The 19,096-nt window shown below is 38.1% G+C and overlaps 1 protein-coding gene across 2 annotated transcripts in view; it reads left to right on the plus strand.

Annotated features, from left to right (window-relative positions):
* The window catches only part of UMPS (uridine monophosphate synthetase), a 32,477-nt gene extending 13,381 nt beyond the window's left edge, over positions 1–19,096 (plus strand). Inside the window, exons 4-7 of one of the 2 annotated variants that reach the window (XR_007457499.1) lie at positions 406–581; positions 2,214–2,328; positions 3,763–3,950; positions 18,600–18,688. Coding sequence is in view for 1 of the 2 variants with exons in the window: in XM_049629461.1 (XP_049485418.1) it covers positions 406–581; positions 2,214–2,328; positions 18,600–18,769 (461 nt within the window). In the remaining variant the exon portion in view is untranslated. Of the gene's footprint in view, positions 1–405; positions 582–2,213; positions 2,329–3,762; positions 3,951–18,599 lie in introns of both variants that reach the window. The other variant, XM_049629461.1, reaches the window with a different exon arrangement.

Below are 19,096 nucleotides of genomic sequence, written 5' to 3' on the forward strand. Positions count from 1 at the left end.
AACCATGAGATCATGACCTGAGCCAAAATCACGCATTGGACGCTTAACTGTCTGAGCCGCCCAGGTGCCCCTGGAGTCCTATTTCTAATTACATAGGTTTTATTGGTGGTCAGAAGTCAGCCTGCAAGGAAAACCAGTCTTAATTAGTGTTATTGATAAACTAAGTGCAGAAATTGTAAGACATTTTTCTCATTATGATCTTTTAGCCAGCTACCAGGTGAATAGTTTTTCATAGATGGAACCATAGGTCCACTGATGAGCACTAAAATTTTTGAAGTGCTTCACTATGACATTAGCATGTTACTTTGAGATTATTTCTTACTGTAGTTGGTTGGGCAAAAAGTTAGTGGTTTTTATTTGAAAACTTACATTTTTCTTTTTTTTTTTTTTTTTTTGCCTTCTTAGGTGGTATCTTTAAAATAGCTTCTTGGGCAGATCTGGTCAATGCTCACGTGGTGCCTGGTTCGGGGGTCGTGAGAGGCCTGAGAGAAGTAGGCCTGCCTTTGCACCGGGGGTGCCTGCTCATTGCAGAAATGAGCTCTGCTGGCTCCTTGGCTACAGGCAACTATACGACAGCAGCGGTAAGTGACAAAATGGCTGGGGTGACAGGGGGCCCAGGCTGTTGTGCTAGAAGTTACAGGGGAAGAAAACATCTGACATTTAAGATTTATGGAACCTCTGCCAAATTAAAAAAAAAAAAATCAAGTGTTGTTAGGGTGACAGTAATGCTAGGTGGCTAGAGTTTCCTGATAATAGCATTTTCTATCTTGTAGTGGACACTTAAGAGATATAAACACTGAAATATAAATATTTGGTTAAATATCTACCTATTCTTGGTCTTTAAGATACAATTGGCTTTTTTTTTTTTTCCATTTTGCCATGAGTTGAAGTTGAAGGGCTTCTTGCCAGACTTGCAGTTTCTCAGAATCCCCTAAGTCCCACAGAGATGCACGTTCTCATGACAGCAGCCCAGATGAAGTACTTTTATCTTTTTCAGTCTTTGCTATTGATTGGTATTGGGTGGGAAAGCTGTAAACTAGAGTTCGGACATACTGTTTTCTCCAGTAACTCCCCCATTTTTGAAAGTTCTTATAACACTACATGTTAATACCCAACCCCTACACCTACACACCAGAATAAAATTGAATGGATAATTATTTAGTTAAAAAGTTTCTTTACAGGGGTGCCTGGGTAGCTCAGTCAGTTGTGTCTGGCTTTGGCTCAGATCATGATCTCCTATTCTTTGAGTTCGAGTCCCGCGTCAGGCTCTGTGCTGACAGCTTAGAGCCTGGAGCCTGCTTCAGATTCTGCGTGTCCCTCTCTGTTTCTCCCTGCTTGTGCTCCGTCTCTCTCTCTCTCTCTCAAAAAATAAGTAATCATTAAAAAAACCAAACTTCCTTTATAAATATGTTCAAGACTATTACTTTTAAAAGTAATAAAATTTTAGTAAAATGTTAATTTTTAAGCGGGAATTTATTATATTATTTCAAAGACTGGAACTCTGAAGAAATCACATGGCCCTCGGGCCAGGTTTTAACCTCACCCCTATATTGAACATAAATGTGATTTCCCAGATCTCATAGCGGAGGGTCCATGAATCAGTGCTAATATTTGGCACTGGGGTTCTGGGTCTGCCTCAAGTACAAGACATGGCTTGATGGGTGAGAATACTTGGTGGCACGAATAGAACAGTATGAGCCTCATGGAAGAGCCTTCTATAAATGTGAGGAAATGCTATAGAAATTGTGGAGATCAGTTATAGGCAAACGTAGATGAGATTTCTTTAGCCCTTGACAATATGGTAGGTATCTGGATATGGAGTAGTACCCTGTGTGGGTAGGAATTAGTCTTCAGTTTGGTTTCGTATCATCATAAATGTATTCTAGAGTACTTTCCACATACCCTTTTTAGAAGTAGGTGGGTTCTCAAGCATGATCATGCAGCATCTCAATTTTAGATGCACATGGTATAGGATTCTGTAATGTTTTTAAGGTATGATTAATTGGGAGAAAGGGTTATCTCAGGGTCTTATTAGATAAAATATAGAGAGTCATAAATTACTTGTTTTAGATATAATGAGTTTAATATCAGGTGAGATAAGACATATATAAAGTAGAAGTTTCTTATTGTTAATAGAATCAAGTTTTTACTTGTAGAGCTGTTACTCTGTGTAATTAACTACTTTCTTGTAATCTGTATTACGTTCCTTATAGGTTAAAATGGCTGAAGAGCATTCTGAGTTTGTGGTTGGTTTTATCTCTGGCTCCCGAGTAAGCATGAAACCAGAATTTCTTCACTTGACTCCAGGAGTTCAGTTAGAAGCAGGAGGTAAATCTGTTTATTGGTCATGGTTTTTCCAAAATGCTTCTTTACCCACAATAAAATTTTGTTATTACAAAGTTACTAAAGAGAAAGCTTGTTCGCCCAGAACAGTAATGAATGAGCCCTTTGGCTTGGTAATCCTGACCTAGATGTGCAAAATAACTTGCAGGCTAATTTTAGGGTGAAAGTTTAGAGTTACTTTTTGTTGAAATATGCCTAGAAACTGATAATTTTAGTTTAGTCTATCCCAACTAATGTTCTGAATATGCTGCCATAAAAGGTATTCTATGATCAAGGAAGAATGCTCTAAGCTAACAAAATCCAACATTTATTTCTTTGTCAGAGGACTTTGCAGAACTGTTGACATGTTAATGCGTATTGTGCCTTCTGAGTGTGGAGATAGATGGTTCTTTCACATCTCCCAAACATAAAACACTTTCAGCAGTCTGAGAAAAGTAGTTATAGTGGAAAAACAGGACAAACACAGTCTGTAGTGAAGGGAGTGATCTGGGTTATAAAAATATGCATTTTTTTTTTTTAATTTTTTTTTAACGTTTATTTATTTTTGAGACAGAGAGAGACAGAGCATGAATGGGGGAGGGTCAGAGAGAGAGAGGGAGACACAGAATCTGAAACAGGCTTCGGGCTCTGAGCTGTCAGCACAGAGCCCGACACGGGGCTCGAACTCACAGACTGTGAGATCATGACCCGAGCTGAAGTCGGACGCTCAACCGACTGAGCCACCCAGGCGCCCCATAAAAATATGCATTTTTAAATGTCCTGTGGGACTCAGTAAAATGGCTTTGGTTTTGAATGGGGAAGAAATGATGACCTAGAAACATTTTTCCTGGATTGATTTTTGTCCAAGAAAGATTGCTTATCACAGGTAGGGGAGTTCATTCTATCCCGTTTTCTCTCTCTTTCCTTCTTTATGGGTTAGGCTTAAGAAGTTGGAGTTGGAAACTATGAGTAGGGTTCTTCTTAGTTAGCAAAACTATTTAAAATGACAACAGCTGTGCTTGTCTCCCCTCAGTGCAATTTGTCAGGTGTTCAAAAGGTACCTGTGAAAATATTGTGAGCAAAGTAGGTTTTGTATTAGTCATTCTTGTATACATCATGCTCATCTTTCATTTGCACCCTGCATTCCCCAGTCTAGCTTTCCCCTCCAATTGGTGTGTTACGTATCCTTCGAAACCTTTGGCTTTGTATATACTCACATATGCAGGTAAAGTTTAGGAGAATGTTTTCTGTATATGTGGCTATATTACATTTTTACATCCAGAGTTAACCTTTTAACAACTACATAGTGTTTCCTAGTTATAACTGGGCTAAAATTTTTTAACCATTTCCCCTGTTGATAGATTTGGACTGTTGTACAAACAGTGAACATTATTGTATATATTTTTGCACATGTGGAGTATTTCTGGAATATTCTTCTAGGCTAAAAACTCCTTGAGGATGAGAACTCTTTCTGAAGATTGCATATCCTCCAGCACAATGCTCCTGTGCTTCATAAATGGTCTGTAAATACTCGTATAAATGTTGAAGGAGTGAACAATATGCTGTATAAGAACAGTTGAAAGGGTTGGTGTGACTGAGACGATAATATGAGAACGTGATGATTGAAGGTATGAGTTTGGTAAACCTTGGTTTTCTTTTTAAACCCTGACATACTAGGACTAGTGGATTCCCGTTAGGTCCTTCAAGGTTAATTATTTTATATAATACAACCATACTTAAGGAAGGTGCCACCTTTTGGGGGTTTGGTGGTTTGTTTTTAATTGTGTACTTTAAGCAGAAAACATTATAGAAAGTTAATCAGGAAGAAACTCATAGGCTAATGAAAATTCAGGTAAGTGAATGAATGGCGGCTGAATCCGTGGGGTTAACAAGTATTGGGGGTTTTACAGATTGTATTTGCCACAGAGCAGGCTGCAGCAGAATGACTCACTGAAGTTTGCGACAGCTGCCTTAGTGGTGGACGACTTTGACATTTTAATTTTGCACTAAATGTTTTGAGTCAGATTTGGATTTCTGGCCTTTCCATTTAGCAGCCATGTATATTTGGACAAGTCACTTCACTTCTTCCGGTTAAATGGGAATAATAACAGCGTTGACCTCTTACAGTTGAGAGGCTTACGTGAGATAGTGATGTATAGAATGCACTTCACCCAGTGCTATGCTTGTCAACTGTTAATGTTCATTATAAGCCGCCCTAATTCTTTGACTAAAAAGGATCTAGGCTTTTAGGAACATTTAAAGCATCTTGGATTTGAAAGATAAGCCATTTAGCAGAAGAGTTCAAGAACAACAAAATTTAAAAAGAAAAATGTGGGACTCTGGTTCAAGATGGTGATGTAGGAAGATCCTGAACTCCCCTCCTCCCACTAACACACGGAGTCTACAGCTGTGCATGGAACATTTTCTCTGAAAAAAATCCTAATGTCTGGCTGAGCAAGAACTGTGTATGTGGCAAATGAGAAGAAAACCACATCAAAGTGGGTAGGAGATGCTGGGACTCAGTCTCACCATAAAGCAAACTTAGGAGGGAAGTCAAAACTTGGAGCATCTCCCTGAGGAGTGAAGGAGTTGAATTGCACATCAGGTACTCCCAACTTTTAAGACCTATACCCAAGAGACACAGCTTTGTAAACCAACAGGGCTTATATCTATAAGGCTAGTGGATGGCTTAGTCAGTTAAGCATCCAACTCTTCATCTCAGTTCAGGTTTTGATCTCAGGGTCTTAAGTTCAGGCCCTACATTGGGGTCTGCACTGGGGGTGAAGCCTACTTTAGTAATCTTAGAAATGTCTCTTAAAGGGCTCAGAGATAGCTGATGGTGCCCAGACTTTAAGTAAAAAAAGGCTCATTTGCTACTGTTAATGTGCTGCCCTAGGGGCAGGCACCTAATTTAACACATATGTTTGAGAGCCTACTACAACACTTGTCGGGGACAGAGACTGGTGAGCGCCATCTTCATGCTCTTCCCCTGACTACACTGCACAGTACCAGTATCTCCCAGAAGGGAGTTTTTACACATACCTGGTGTCCTGATTTTTACATCTGCTGCCAAGGCGTTCCCCTTATTTACTCGGATTCACTATATATATTTGATTTTAAATTGGAATTTAAATAAAAACTTAGAGGAAAAAAAGTAAAAAAAAAGTTAAAGACCAGGAAGACTCTTAAAAGCAGCAAGAGCAAAACAACTCCCTTGTATGTATACAAGGGAAGCCCCATAAGATTAAAGATTATCTGTAGATTTTTCAGCAGAAACTGCAGGCCAGAAGAGTGGTGAGATAGATTCAAAGTGCTTGAAGAAAAAAAATCTTCCAACAAAGAACTCTCCTCAGCAAAGTTTGGAATTGAAGTATAAGAGAGTTTTCCAGAATAGCAAAAGCTAACAGAGAAGTTCATCATCCCTAAACCAGCCTTATAAGAAACTATTAAAGGGGTTTTTTTAAGCTGAAACAAAAGGATGCTAATTGGTAACAAGAAAACCTATGAAAGAATAAATCTCACTGGAAAGGCAAATAGAAGTAGATTAAATGAACTTATTAAAAGGAATTATTTATTTGAGAGAGAGTGAGCATGAGTGGGATAGGGGTAAGAGAGAATTCCAAGCAGTCTCCATGCTGACATAGTACAGAGCCTGATGCAGGGCTCAAACTCACAAACTGTGAGATTGTGACCTGAGCCAAAATCAGGAGTCAGATGCTTAACCGACTGAGCTACCCAGGTGCCCCTAGATTAATCCCTTTTAAGTTAAAAGACAAAAGTAATAAAAAAATATTCTTTAATTCTTGTAGTTACAATTATAAGATAAAATGTGATATTGAAAATGTGAAAGGGAATAAAAATGTAGAGCTTTATTATTATTATTATTTTTGAGTTTATTTTGAGAGAGAGCACAAGCGGGGGAGGGGCAGAGAGAGGGAAAAAGAGAAAATCCCAAGCAGGTTCCACATTGTTAGGGCAGAGCCTGATGTGGGACTTGAACTCACAAACCGTGAGATCATGACCTGAGCCACCCAGACACCCCCCAAAAATGTAGAGCTTTAGAATGCTGTCAAACGTAATTTGTTAAAATAGATGTAAGTTGTTAAATGTAAGCCTTATTGTAACAACAAAACACATCCTTAATTAGATGCACAGGATAAAGAAATCCAAGCATACCACTTAAGAAAGTCATCAAATTACAAAGGAAGAGAGCAAGAGAAGAACAGAGAGCAGCCAGAAAACAATTTAACGAAATGGCAAAAAGTATATACCTAACAAGAATTATTTTATGTATGTATGTATTAGAGTGTGGGGGAGAGGAAGAGAGAATCCATGCTCTGCACGGAGCCTTATGCAGGGCTCGATCCCACGACTCTGGGATTGTGACCTGAGCCAAAATCAAGAGTTGGATGCTCAAGTGACTGAACCACCAAGGCTCCCCTTAACAATAATTACTTTAAATGGACTAAATTTTCCAGTCAAAAGACAGAGTGGCTGAATGGATTTTAAAAACCAGGCCTATCCTTGTGCTGGCTATAAAAGACTCCATTCAGGTAGAAGCAAAGTATAAGAACTCACTTCATACATAGACTGAAAATAAAGAGATGGGGAAGATATTCCATGCAAATGGAAACCAAAAGAAATAGACCCTTATCAGACCAAATAGACTTTCAAACAATGACTAATGAGAGACTAAGGCATTACATGATAAAGGAGTCATTCCAACAAGAGGATGTAACATTTGTAAATCTTTTTGCATCTGGCATAGGAGCACCTAAATATATAAAGCAAATATCAATAGGCCTAGAGGGAGAACTAGTAATACAAGAATAGTAGGGAATTTTAATATCTCACATCAGTAGATAGACCATCCAAACAGAAAGCCAGTAAAGGAACATCAGCTTAAAACAACACATTAGATGAGATGGACTTAACAGATATATACAGAACATTCGGTCCAAAAGCAGAATAGAGGTTTTTCTCAAGTGCACATGGAACATTCTTCAGGGTAGATAGCATGGTAGGCCACATAATAAGTCTTAAACACCAAAACCAGATAAGAATGCCACAAGAACAGAAAATTAAAAGCCAATATATTCCTGATGAACATAGATGCAAAAATCCTCGACAAAAGAGCAAACTGAATTCAGTGATATCTTAAATGGATTATGCACCATGGTCAGCTGGAATTCTAAGGACACAGGGATGGTTCAGCTTCTGCAAATCAGTGTGATATACTACATTAACAAAATGAAGGATAAAAATCATATGATCATCTCAACACATGCAGAAAGAGCATTTGACAAAATTCAGTATCCATTTATGATAAAGGCCTAAGGTGGCTATAGAGGGAACATACCTCAACATAATAAAGGCCATGGATGACAGGCCTACAGCTAACATTGTATTCAGCAGTGGAAAGATAAAAACTTGCCCTCTTAAATCAGGAACAAGACTTGGATGCCCACTCTTACCACTCTTATTCGACATAGTACTAGATAGAAGTCCTACCCACAGAAATTAGTCAGAAAAAAGAAACAAAAGTCATCCAAATTGGAAATGAAGATGTGAAGCTGTCAGTTACTATTTGCAGATTATATGATATTATTATATAGAAAACCCTGAAAGACCACCAAAAACAGGTTAGAACTAATAAACGAATTCAGTCAAGTTGCAGGATACAAAAATCTTGCATTCTCTGCACTTAATATCCTGTCAGAAAGGGAAATTAAGAGCATCGCATTTACAATGGCATTAAAAAGAATAAAATACCTAGGAATAAATTTAACCAAAGAAGTTGAAGGCCTGTATACTGAAAAATGTAAGACATTGATGAAAGAACTGAAGAAGATACAAATAAATGGAAAGATACTCATGCACATGAATTGAAAGAATTAATATTGTTAAAATGTCCATACTACTCAAAATATATCAACAGATTCAGTGCACTCCCTATCAAAATTCCAGTGAGATTTTTCACTGAAGTAAAATAAACTACCCTAGTACTTGTATAGAATCAAAAAAGATCCCAAATAGCCAAAGCAATCTAGAGAAAAAAGAACAAAATTAGAGGTTTCACACTCCCTGATTTCAAACTATAATTACAAAGCTATAGTAATCAAAACAGTATGGTAGTGGTTTAAAAACAGACACAATGATCAGTGGAATACAGAAGAGAGCCCAGAAATAAACACATGCAAATATGATCAATTGATTTATGACAAAGGAGCTAAGAATATACAATGGGGAAAGGACAGTCTCTTCAATAAAATGGTGTTGAGAAACAGATGTTGGCGAGGATGCAGAGAAAGAGGATCTCTTTTGCATTGTTGGTGGGAATGCAAGCTGGTGCAGCCACTCTGGAAAACAGTATGGAGGTTCCTCAAAAAATTAAAAATAGAACTACCCTATGACCTAGCAATTGCACTAGGCATTTATCCATGGGATACAGGTGTGCTGTTTCAAAGGGACACATACACCCCCATGTTTATATAGTAGCACTATCAACAATAGCCAAAGTATGGAAAGAGCCCAAGTGTCCATCAATGGATGAATGGATAAAGAAGATGTGGTGTGTGTGTGTGTGTGTGTGTATATATATATATATATACACACACACACACACACAATGGAGTATTACTCGGCAATCAAAAAGAATGAAATCTTGCCATTTGCAACTACATGGATGGAACTGGAGGGTATTATGCTAAGTGAAATTAGAGAAAGACAAAAATCATATGACTTCACTCATATGAAGACTTCAGACAAAACAGATGAACGTAAGGGAAGCAAAAATAATATAAAAACAGGGAGGGGGACAAAACAGACGAGACTCATAAATATGGAGAACAAACTGAGGGTTACTGGAGGGGTTGTGGGAGGGGGGATTGGCTAAGTGGGTAAGGGGCATTAAGGAATCTACTCCTGAAATCATTGTTTCACTATATGCTAATTAATTTGGATATAAATTTTAAAAAATTTAAAAAAATAATAAAATGGTGTTGAGAAAACTGGACAGGCAAAAGGATGTAACTGTGTCACTGTCTTATACCATACACAGAAATTAATACAAAATGGATTAAAGACTTGAAATAAGGCTTGAAACCATAAAATTCCTGGAAGAAAACATAGGTGATAAGCTCCTTGACATCAGTGTTGGCAGTGATTTTTCTAATCTGACACCAAAACTAAAAGCAAGAAAAGCAAAAATAAGTGGAACGATATTAAACTATTCTGTACAGCAAAGGAAATCATAAACAAAGTTAAAAAGCAACTTACTAAATGGGAGGAAATATTCACTAATCATATATCTGATAAAGTGTTAACACCCAAAACATATATTAAACTCATCATGTACATCAATAGCCAAAAAAATAATCCAATTAAAAAATAGGCAGAAGATCAGAAAAGGCATTTTACACAGATGGCCAACATGAACAGATGCTTAACATCACTAATCAGGGAAATGCAAATCAAAACCACAGTGAGATATCACCTCACACCTGTCAGATTGGCTACTATCAAAAAGACGAGAAGTGTTGGTAAGGCTGTGGAGAAAAGGGAACCCTTGTGCGCTATTGGTGGTACGTAAATTGGTATAGCCAACATGGAAAACCATGTGAAACTTCCACAAAAAGTTAAAAATATATGTCAATCAGCTCGGAGCAGGGAGCCTGCTTCTGCTTCTGTGTCTCCCTCTCTCTCTCTCTCTGTTCCTCCCCTGCTCTTACTCTGTCTATCTCAAAAATAAATAAAGATTAAAAAAAAATATATATATATATATGTCAATACTACCCAAGGCAATCTACATATTCAATGCAATACCTATCAAAATAACACCAGCATTCTTCACAGAGCTAGAACAAACAATCCTAAAATTTGTATGGAACCAGAGAAGACCCCAAATAGCCAAAGTAATCTTGAAAAAGAAAACCAAAGCAGGAGGCATCACAATCCCAGACTTCAAGCTGTATTACAAAGCTGTAATCATCAAGACAGTATGGTACTGGCAGAAGAATAGACACTGAGATCAATGGAACAGAATAGAGAACCCAGAAATGGATCCGCAAACGTATGGCCAACTAATCTTTGACAAAGCAGGAGAGAATATTCAATGGAATAAAAACAGTCTCTTTAGCAAGTGGTACTGGGAAAACTGGACACGACGTGGAAGAATGAACATGGACCACTTTCTTACACCATACACAAAAATAAACTCAAAATGGATCAAAGACCTCAATGTAAGACAGGAAGCCACCAAAATCCTCAAGGAGAAAGCAGGCAGAAACCTCTTTGATCTTGGCTGCAGCAACTTCTTATTCAACATGTCTCCAGAGGCAAGGGAAACAAAAGCAAAAATGAACTATTGGGACCTCATCAAAGTAAAAAACTTCTGCACAGCAAAGGGAACAGTCAGCAAAACTAAAAGGCAACCGACAGAATGGGAGAAGATATTTGCAAATGACCTATCAGATAAAGGGTTAGTATCCAAAGTCTATAAAGGGCTTCTCAAACTCAACACCCAAAAACTAAACAAGCCAGTGAAGAAATGGGCAAAAGACATGAATAGACACTTCTCCAAAGAAGACCTCCAGATGGCCAACCGACACATGAAAAAATGTTCAACATCACTCATCATCGGAAATACAAATCAAAACCACAAGGAAATACCACCTTACACCAATCAGAATGGCTAACATTAACTCAGGCAACAACAGATATTGGTGAGGATGCGGAGAAAGAGGATCTCTTTTGCACTGCGTAGGAACACAAACTGGTGCAGCCACTCTGGAAAACAGTATGGAGGTTCCTCAAAAAATTAAAAATAGAACTACCCTATGACCCAGCAGTTGCACTAGTAGGTATTTATCCAAGGGATACAGGTGTGCTGTTTTGAAGGGGTACATGCACCCCAGTGTTTATAGCAGCACTATCAACAATAGCCAAAGTATGGAAAGAGCCCAAATGTCCATTGATGGATGAATGGATAAAGAAGATGTGGTGTATACGGAGTGTTACTCGGCAATGAAAAAGAACGAAATCTTGCCATTTGCAACGACGTGGATGGAACTGGAGGGTATTGTGCTAAGTGAAATTAGTCAGAGAAAGACAAAAATCATATGACTTCACTCATATGAGGACTTTAAGAGACAAAACAGATGAACATAAGGGAAGGGAAACAAAAACAATATAAAAACAGGGAGGGGGACAAACCATAAAAGACTCTTAAATATGGAAAACAAACAGGTTAGTGGAGGGGTTGTGGGAAGGGGGGTGGGCTAAAAGGATAAGGGACATTAAGGAATCTACTCCTGAAATTGTTGCACTATATGCTAACTAAACTTGGATATAAATTAAAAAAATAAAAATTTAAAAAAATTAAAAAAAAGAACTATCTGACCCATTAATTCCACTTCTGGCTATTAATCCAAGGAAAACAAAACACTAACTCAAAATGATATGTGTACCCCCATATTCATTGCAGCAGTATTTATAATAGCCAAGATATGGAAATAACCTAAGTGTCAATGGATGAATAGAGATGTATACGTGTGTGTGTGTGTGTGCGTGCGTGTGTGTACACCATGGAATATATATACACACAATGAAATATTATGACATAAAAATAATGAAATTTTGCCATTTGTGACAACATGGATGGACCTTGAGGGCATTATGCAAAATGAAATAAGTCAGAGAATGACAGATACCATATGATCTCACTTGTATGTGGAGTATAATACTAGAACAAGTTTCATAGATAAAAAGAATAGACTAGTGGTTGCCAGAGGCTGGGGTAGGAAGTAGGTGAAATGGGTGAAGGGTGTCGAAGGTGCATACTTCCAGTTATAAAATAAGTCACAGGGATGTAATGTACAGCATGGTGACTATAATTAGTAATACTGTATTTCATATTGGAAAGTTGCTAAGAGAGTCTTAATTCTTATCACAGAAAAAAAATTTTTTTGTAATTAAGGTGATAATTGTCAGGTAGTCAATGTGATGATTTGGCAGTGTATACAAATACCAAATCATTAATTTTGTACACCTGAAACTAATGTTATATGTCAGTTATACCTCAATAAAAAAATATTCATCATAGCATTGGAAGTCCTGCTGACAGCATATTTAGGCAAGAAAAATAAAAGTCATCTAAATTGAAAAGGAAAGAAAGTAAAACTCAGTAGTTGCAGATGACATGATACTATACACAGGAATACTTCAGAGATAGTGTGGCTTCAGTTCCAAACCAGTGCAATAAATAGTGCCAATAAAGTAAATATTGCCAATAAAGCAAGCCAAGTGAAGCTTTTGGTTTCTCAGTGCATATAAAAGTTGTGTTTATACTGTAGAGTATTAAGTGTGCAGTAGCTTTATGTCTAAAACAACAAAGTACATACTTTAACAATACTTTTAATTTTTTTAACGTTTATTTTTGAGAGAGACAGAGCATGAACGGGGGAGGGTCAGAGAGAGAGAATCCGAAACAGGCTCCAGGCTCTGAGCTGTCAGCACAGAGCCTGACGCGGGGCTCGAACTCACAGACCACGAGATATGACCTGAGCCGAAGTCAGATGCTTAACTGACTGAACCACCGGGGCGCCTCTAAAAATATTTTATTGCAGGAGCGCCCGGGTGGCTCAGTCAGTTAAGCCTCCGACTTCGTTCCAGGTCATGATTTCACAGTTTGTGAGTTCGAGCCCCGTGTCAGGCTCTGTGCTGGCAGCTCAGAGCCTGGAGCCTGCTTCGGATTCTGTGTCTCTCTCTCTGCCCCTACCCCGCTCATGCTCTGTCTCTCTCTCAAAAATACATAAACATTAAAAAAATTTTTTTAAATAAAAATATTTTATTGCTGAAAAGCTAACCGCTATCTGAGCTTTTAGCAAGTTGCAATCTTTTTGCTGGTGCAGAGTCTTGCCATGATGTTGATGGCTGCTGAGTGATGGTGGTGGTTGTTGAGCATTAGGGTAGCTGTGGCAATTTTTAAAAATAAGACAGCAGTGAAGTAAGTTGATGGACTCTTTCATGAACAATGCTCTCTGCATGCTCTCTGGAGCATGCAGTGCTGTTTGATAGCATTTTTAACCACTAAAAATTGGTGTCAGTCCTTTCAAACCCTGCCATTGCTTGATCAACTAAGTTGAGGTAATATTCTGAATCCTTTGTTGTCCTTACAACAGTCTTCACAGCATCTTCACCAAGAGTAGTTTCCATTTCCAGAAACCATGTCTTTGCTCGTCCATTAGAAGCAAGTAACGGGGCGCCTGGGTGGCTCGGTCGGTTGAGCGTCTGACTTCAGCTCAAGTCATGATCTCTTGGTTTGTGAGTTCAAGCCCCATGTCGGGCTCTGTGCTGACAGCTCAGAGCCTGGAGCCTGCTACAGATTCTGTGTCTCCCTCTCTTTCTGCCCGCCCCCCTCTCTCTCTCAAAAATAAACATACATTTAAAAAAATTTTCTTAGAAGCGTCATGTGTTATAGTTTTATCCGGAAACTGCAGCAATTCAGTTGCCTCTTCAGGCTCCACTTCTAATTCTAGATCTCTTGGTGTTTCTACTACATCTATAGTTACTTCCTCCACTGGAGTCTTGAGCCCACAAGGTCATCCATCAGGGTTAGAGCCTGTGAATGCTGGTATTTTGACCTCTTTCCATGAATCACAAATGTTCTTAATGGCAGCTAGAATGGTGAATCCTTTCCAGAAGATTTTCAGTGTACTTTCCATCAGAGGAATCACTGTCTGTAGCAGCTATAGCTTTATAAGACCTATTTCTTAAATAATAAGACTTGAAATTTGAAATTACCACTTGATCTATGGATTTAGAATGGATATTGTATTAGCAGGCATGACGACATTGATGTCATTGTACCTCTCCAACAGAGCTCTTAGGAAATCAAGTACATTGTCAGTAAGCAGTGATTTTTGGAAAGGAATCTTTTTTTCTGAGGTCTTAACAGTGGGCTTAAAATACTCAGTGAACCATGTTGTAAACAAATGTGCAGTCATCCAGTCTTTGTCCCATTATAGAGCATAGGCAGAGAAGATTTAGCATAATTCTTAAGGACCCTAGGATTTTTCAGAATGGTAAATAAGCATGGTCTTCAGGTTAAAGTCACAGACTACATCAGCACCCAACAAACTTTGAAACTTTGAAGCCAGGTATTAACTTCTAACTATGAAAGTCCAAAATGGCATCTTCCAAAAGAAAGCTGTTTCATCTACATGGAAAATCTGTTGCTTAGTGTAGCCACCTTCACTAATTAATGAATTATTGATTACCTGAGCTAGATCTTCTGGATAACTTGTTGCAGCTTCTACATCAGCACCTGCCTCTTCACCTTGTACTTTATGCTATGGAGACGGCTTCTTTCCTTAAAACCTCATGGGCCAACCTCTGCTAGCTTCCAGCTTTTCTTCTGAAGGTTCCTCACCTCTCTCAGCCTTCATAGAATTGAAGAGAGTTAGGGCCTTGCCCTGGATAAGGCTTTGGCTTAAGGGCTGGTTCAGTCTTTGATCCAAATCACTAAAACTTTCTCCATATCAGCAATAAGGTGGTGTTGCTTATCTTTCATGTGTTCGGTAGAGTAGCACTTTTACTTCAAGAAATTACTTCAAGAATTTTTCCTTTGCATTCACAGCTTTGCTGTTTGGTGCACGAGGACTAGTTTTCAGCCTGCCTTGACTTCTGACATGACTTCCTTGCTGTTCTTAGTGATTTCTAGCTTTTGATTCAAAATGAGAGACATGCAACTCATCCTTTCACTTGAACACTTAAGAGGCCATGTAGGGTTATTAACTGGCCTGATTTCAATATTGCTGTGTCCCAGAGAATAGGGAGGCACAAGAAGAGGGAGAGAGATGCTGGTGGAGCAGTCAGAACACACATTTACTAATTTCACCATCATATATGGGCAGTCTGTTGTGCCCCACAACAGTTATGTTAGTAACATCAAAGATCGCTGATCACAGATTACTACAACAATGATGAAAAAGTTTGAAATATTGTGACAAGTACGAACATGTGATAGAGATACAAAGTAAGCACAGGCTATTGGAAAAATCAGGTCAATAGACTTGTTGAATACAAGGTTGCCTCAAACCTTCAATTTGTAAAAAAAAAAAAAACAACACAAAACAGTATGTGCAAAGCACAGTAAAGTGAAATGCAGTAAAACAAGGTATGTCTCTACAGAAAATCTGAGAGTCCACCAAAAAATTACTAGAATAAATGAATTCAGTAGAGTTGCAGGATACAAAATTAACATGCAGAAATGAGTTGTGTTTCTATGTACTAATAATAAGCTATCAGAAAGAGAAGAAAACCCATTTACAATTGCATCCAAAGAAATAAAATACCTAGGAATAAATTTAACCAAGGAAGTCAAAGACCTGTACTCTGAAAACTGTTAAGACATTGGTGAAAGATTTGAAGATGATACAAATGTAAAGTGTTATGTGCTCATGGATTTAAAGAATTATAAAATGTCCATACTACCCAAAGCAATGTACAGATTCGGTACAATCTCCATCAATACCAGTGATATTTTTTACAGAACTAGAACAAAGAATCCTAAAATTTGTATAGAACCACAAAAGACTTTGAATAGCCAAAGCAGTCTTGAGGAAGAGGAACAAAGCTGGAAGTCTTATGCTTCCTGATTACAAAGCTATAGTAATTGAAGTAGTATGTTATTGGCATAGAAACAGACACATAGATGAATGGAACAGAAGGGAGAGCCCAAAGATAAAGCCACTCTTAACCTCGTCAACCTATGACAAAGGAGACAAGAATTCACAATGGGGAAAAGATAGTCTTTTTATTATTTTTTTAAATGTTTATTTATTTTTTAATGTTTGTTTTTGAGAGAGAGAGACAGAGTGTGAGCTGGGGAATGGGCCAAGAGAGAGGGAGACACAGAATCTGAAGCAGGCTCCAGGCTCCGAGAGCCCGACGCGGGGCTCGAACTCACAAGCCATGAGATCATGACCTAAGCGCAAGTCAGACACTTAATTAACTGAGCCACCCAGGTGCCCCATAATGTTTATTTTAGAGAGAGACAGAGTGTGAGCAGGGGAGGGGGCAGAGAGAGAGGGAGACACAGAATCTGAAGCAGGCTCCAGGCTCTGAGCTGTCAGCACAGAGCCCAATGCGGGGCTCGAACCCATGAACTGTGAGATCATGACCTGAGCCAAAGTCAGATGCTTAACTGACTGAGACACCCAGGTGCCCCAATAGTCTTTTTAATAAGTGGTGCTGAGAAAACTGTACAGCTACATGGAAAAGAATGAAACTGGACCACTTCTTAAATCATACAAAAATAAATTCAAAACGTATTAAACTTGAATGTGAGACCTGAAGTTATAAAACTAGAAGAAAACATAGGCAGTAAGCTCTTTTAGCACTATATTTTTGACAGGTCTCCTTAGGCAAGGGCAACAAAAACTAAAATAAATGGGATTGCATCCAACTAAAAAGTTTTTGGACAGTGAAGGAAACCATCAAATAAAAGGTACCCATTGAATGGGAGAAGGAATTTACAAGTAGTCCTATATCAGATAAGAATAAAAGGTTAATATCCAAAATATATAAAGAACTTAAACATTGTATTAAAAAATGGGCAAACGACTTGAATAGACATTTTCCCAAAGGAGACAGGTAGATAGTGGTCAGCAGATAGATGAAAAGATATCAGCATCACTAATCATAAGGGAAAATACAGATCAAAACCATAATGAGATAATACCTCATGCCAGTCAGAGTAGCTAATATCAGAAAGACAAGAAATAACAAGTGTTCACCAGGTTGTGGAGAAAAGGGAACCCTAGTCCACTAGTGTTAGCAGGAATGTAAATTGGTATAGCCATGGTGGAAAACAGTACTGGTTTCTCAAAAAATTAAAAATAAAGCTGTCATACAATCCAGGAATTCTAGTTCTGGGTATTTATCAGAAGGAAAAAAATCCCAGTTTGAAGAGATATATGCACCCATATATTCATTGCTGCATTATTTACAATAGCCAAGATAAGGAAGCAACCTAAGTATCCATCAATAGATGAATGGAGAAAGGTGTGATATATATCTATAATGGGAAAAAAAGGTGAAGTCTTGCTATTTGCGACATACTGAGGGTATTATGCCAAGTGAAATAGGTCAAAGACCAGTACCTGATGATTTCACTTATATTAGAATCTTGAAAAATCAAACCAAACAAAGCAGAAACAAACTCATAGATACAGGAAACAAAGTGTTAGTTACTAGTTGAGGGAGCAGTTGGGGAATGGATGAAATAGGTGAAGGGGGGATTAAGAGGTAAACTTCTAGATATAAAATAAACCACGGAGATGTAATGTATAGATATAGTCAATATTGTAATAACTATATGGTGACTGATAGCAACGACTTATTTTGGGGATCAGTTCCTAATGTATAAAAATATCGAATCACTATGATGTACACCTGAATACTAGGATATTCTGTATAATTATACTTAACTAAGAAACAAATTATTGGGGTGCCTGGGTGGCCCAGTTGCTTAAGCCTCCAACTCCTGATTTCTGCTAAGGTCATGATCTCATAATTCATGAGATCAAGCTCCACATCAACTTCTGCTGACAGTCTGGAACCTGCTTGAGAGTCTCTCTTTCCCTCTATGCCCCTCCCCCACTCATTCTTTTTTCTCTTTCAAAATAAATAAACAAACATGAAAAAAACCAAGTTAAAACAAATTGTGATAGAGTAAGAAAGGCAGTAGTCAAAACTAAGAATTGGGATTTGTACATAGTCTGGTACTTAATGGGTGCAGAAAGGCTCACTTTGGCTGTGGTCAGATTAGAGGTTTGTGAGGAATTTTTCAACCGTGTCACAGTGATTCTAAGACGTATAGTATAAATGTCTGATTGCAAGGTCAGTTTTTATTGGGTTTGCTATTTTGGTAACGAACTTTTTTTGGCAACATAGAAGATTTATGGTTTTTTGATACTGTTAACCTATAAATGCTCTAAAATTAGACATTGAAGAGGAGTTGGCTAGCATCGTTCTCTGCCCTGGGGGTCTCTGGCCTATCCAAAGAGTCACTTCACCTGCTTTTACTCACTTGCTGTCCAGCAGGGGCATGGAAAGCAATGGCACATACTGATTTAAAATTGGCTAGGTACTTGACAAATTTCATATTAAAAAAAAAATTGGTTAGGTACTTTTTCAGAAAAGTCATGATCAGTTTCTTGATTTTTTTTTTTTTAATGTTTTATTAACGAACAGTGACTTTGGTGTTTTTGCAGGGGATAATCTTGGCCAACAGTATAATAGCCCACAAGAAGTTATTGGCAAACGAGGATCTGATATCATCATTGTAGGCCGGGGCATAATAATGTCATCAAATCGTCTGGAAGCAGCTGAGTTGTACCGAAAAGCTGCTTGGGAAGCTTATTTGAGTAGACTTGGAATTTGAGTGTCTTGGATACATGTTTGTGAAGACCTTGAAGATACATGGTCTCCTGAGAAGCGTGGCGTGAAATAATAAGCAGCATTTAATGGATTGGATTCTTTCATGGGTTGTGTGTTGGAGTGACTTCTGGATTTCTAACAGTCTTTAGAAAATACTGAATGATGAGTAATCACTGCGTTGTTACTATAATAAATTTATTTTCAAGCTTTTTTTTATTGAGATTGATGTTGGTTAGGCAGTCACAGTCCTGCTTGTGTTGGGATCTTTCATATTTGAAAGATCAGACTTTCTTTTAATTGTTGTGACACAAAAATTTTAAGACATCAAAAG

Source organism: Panthera uncia, chromosome C2, assembly GCF_023721935.1.
Source record: "Panthera uncia isolate 11264 chromosome C2, Puncia_PCG_1.0, whole genome shotgun sequence".
NCBI classification, from domain to species: domain Eukaryota; kingdom Metazoa; phylum Chordata; class Mammalia; order Carnivora; family Felidae; genus Panthera; species Panthera uncia.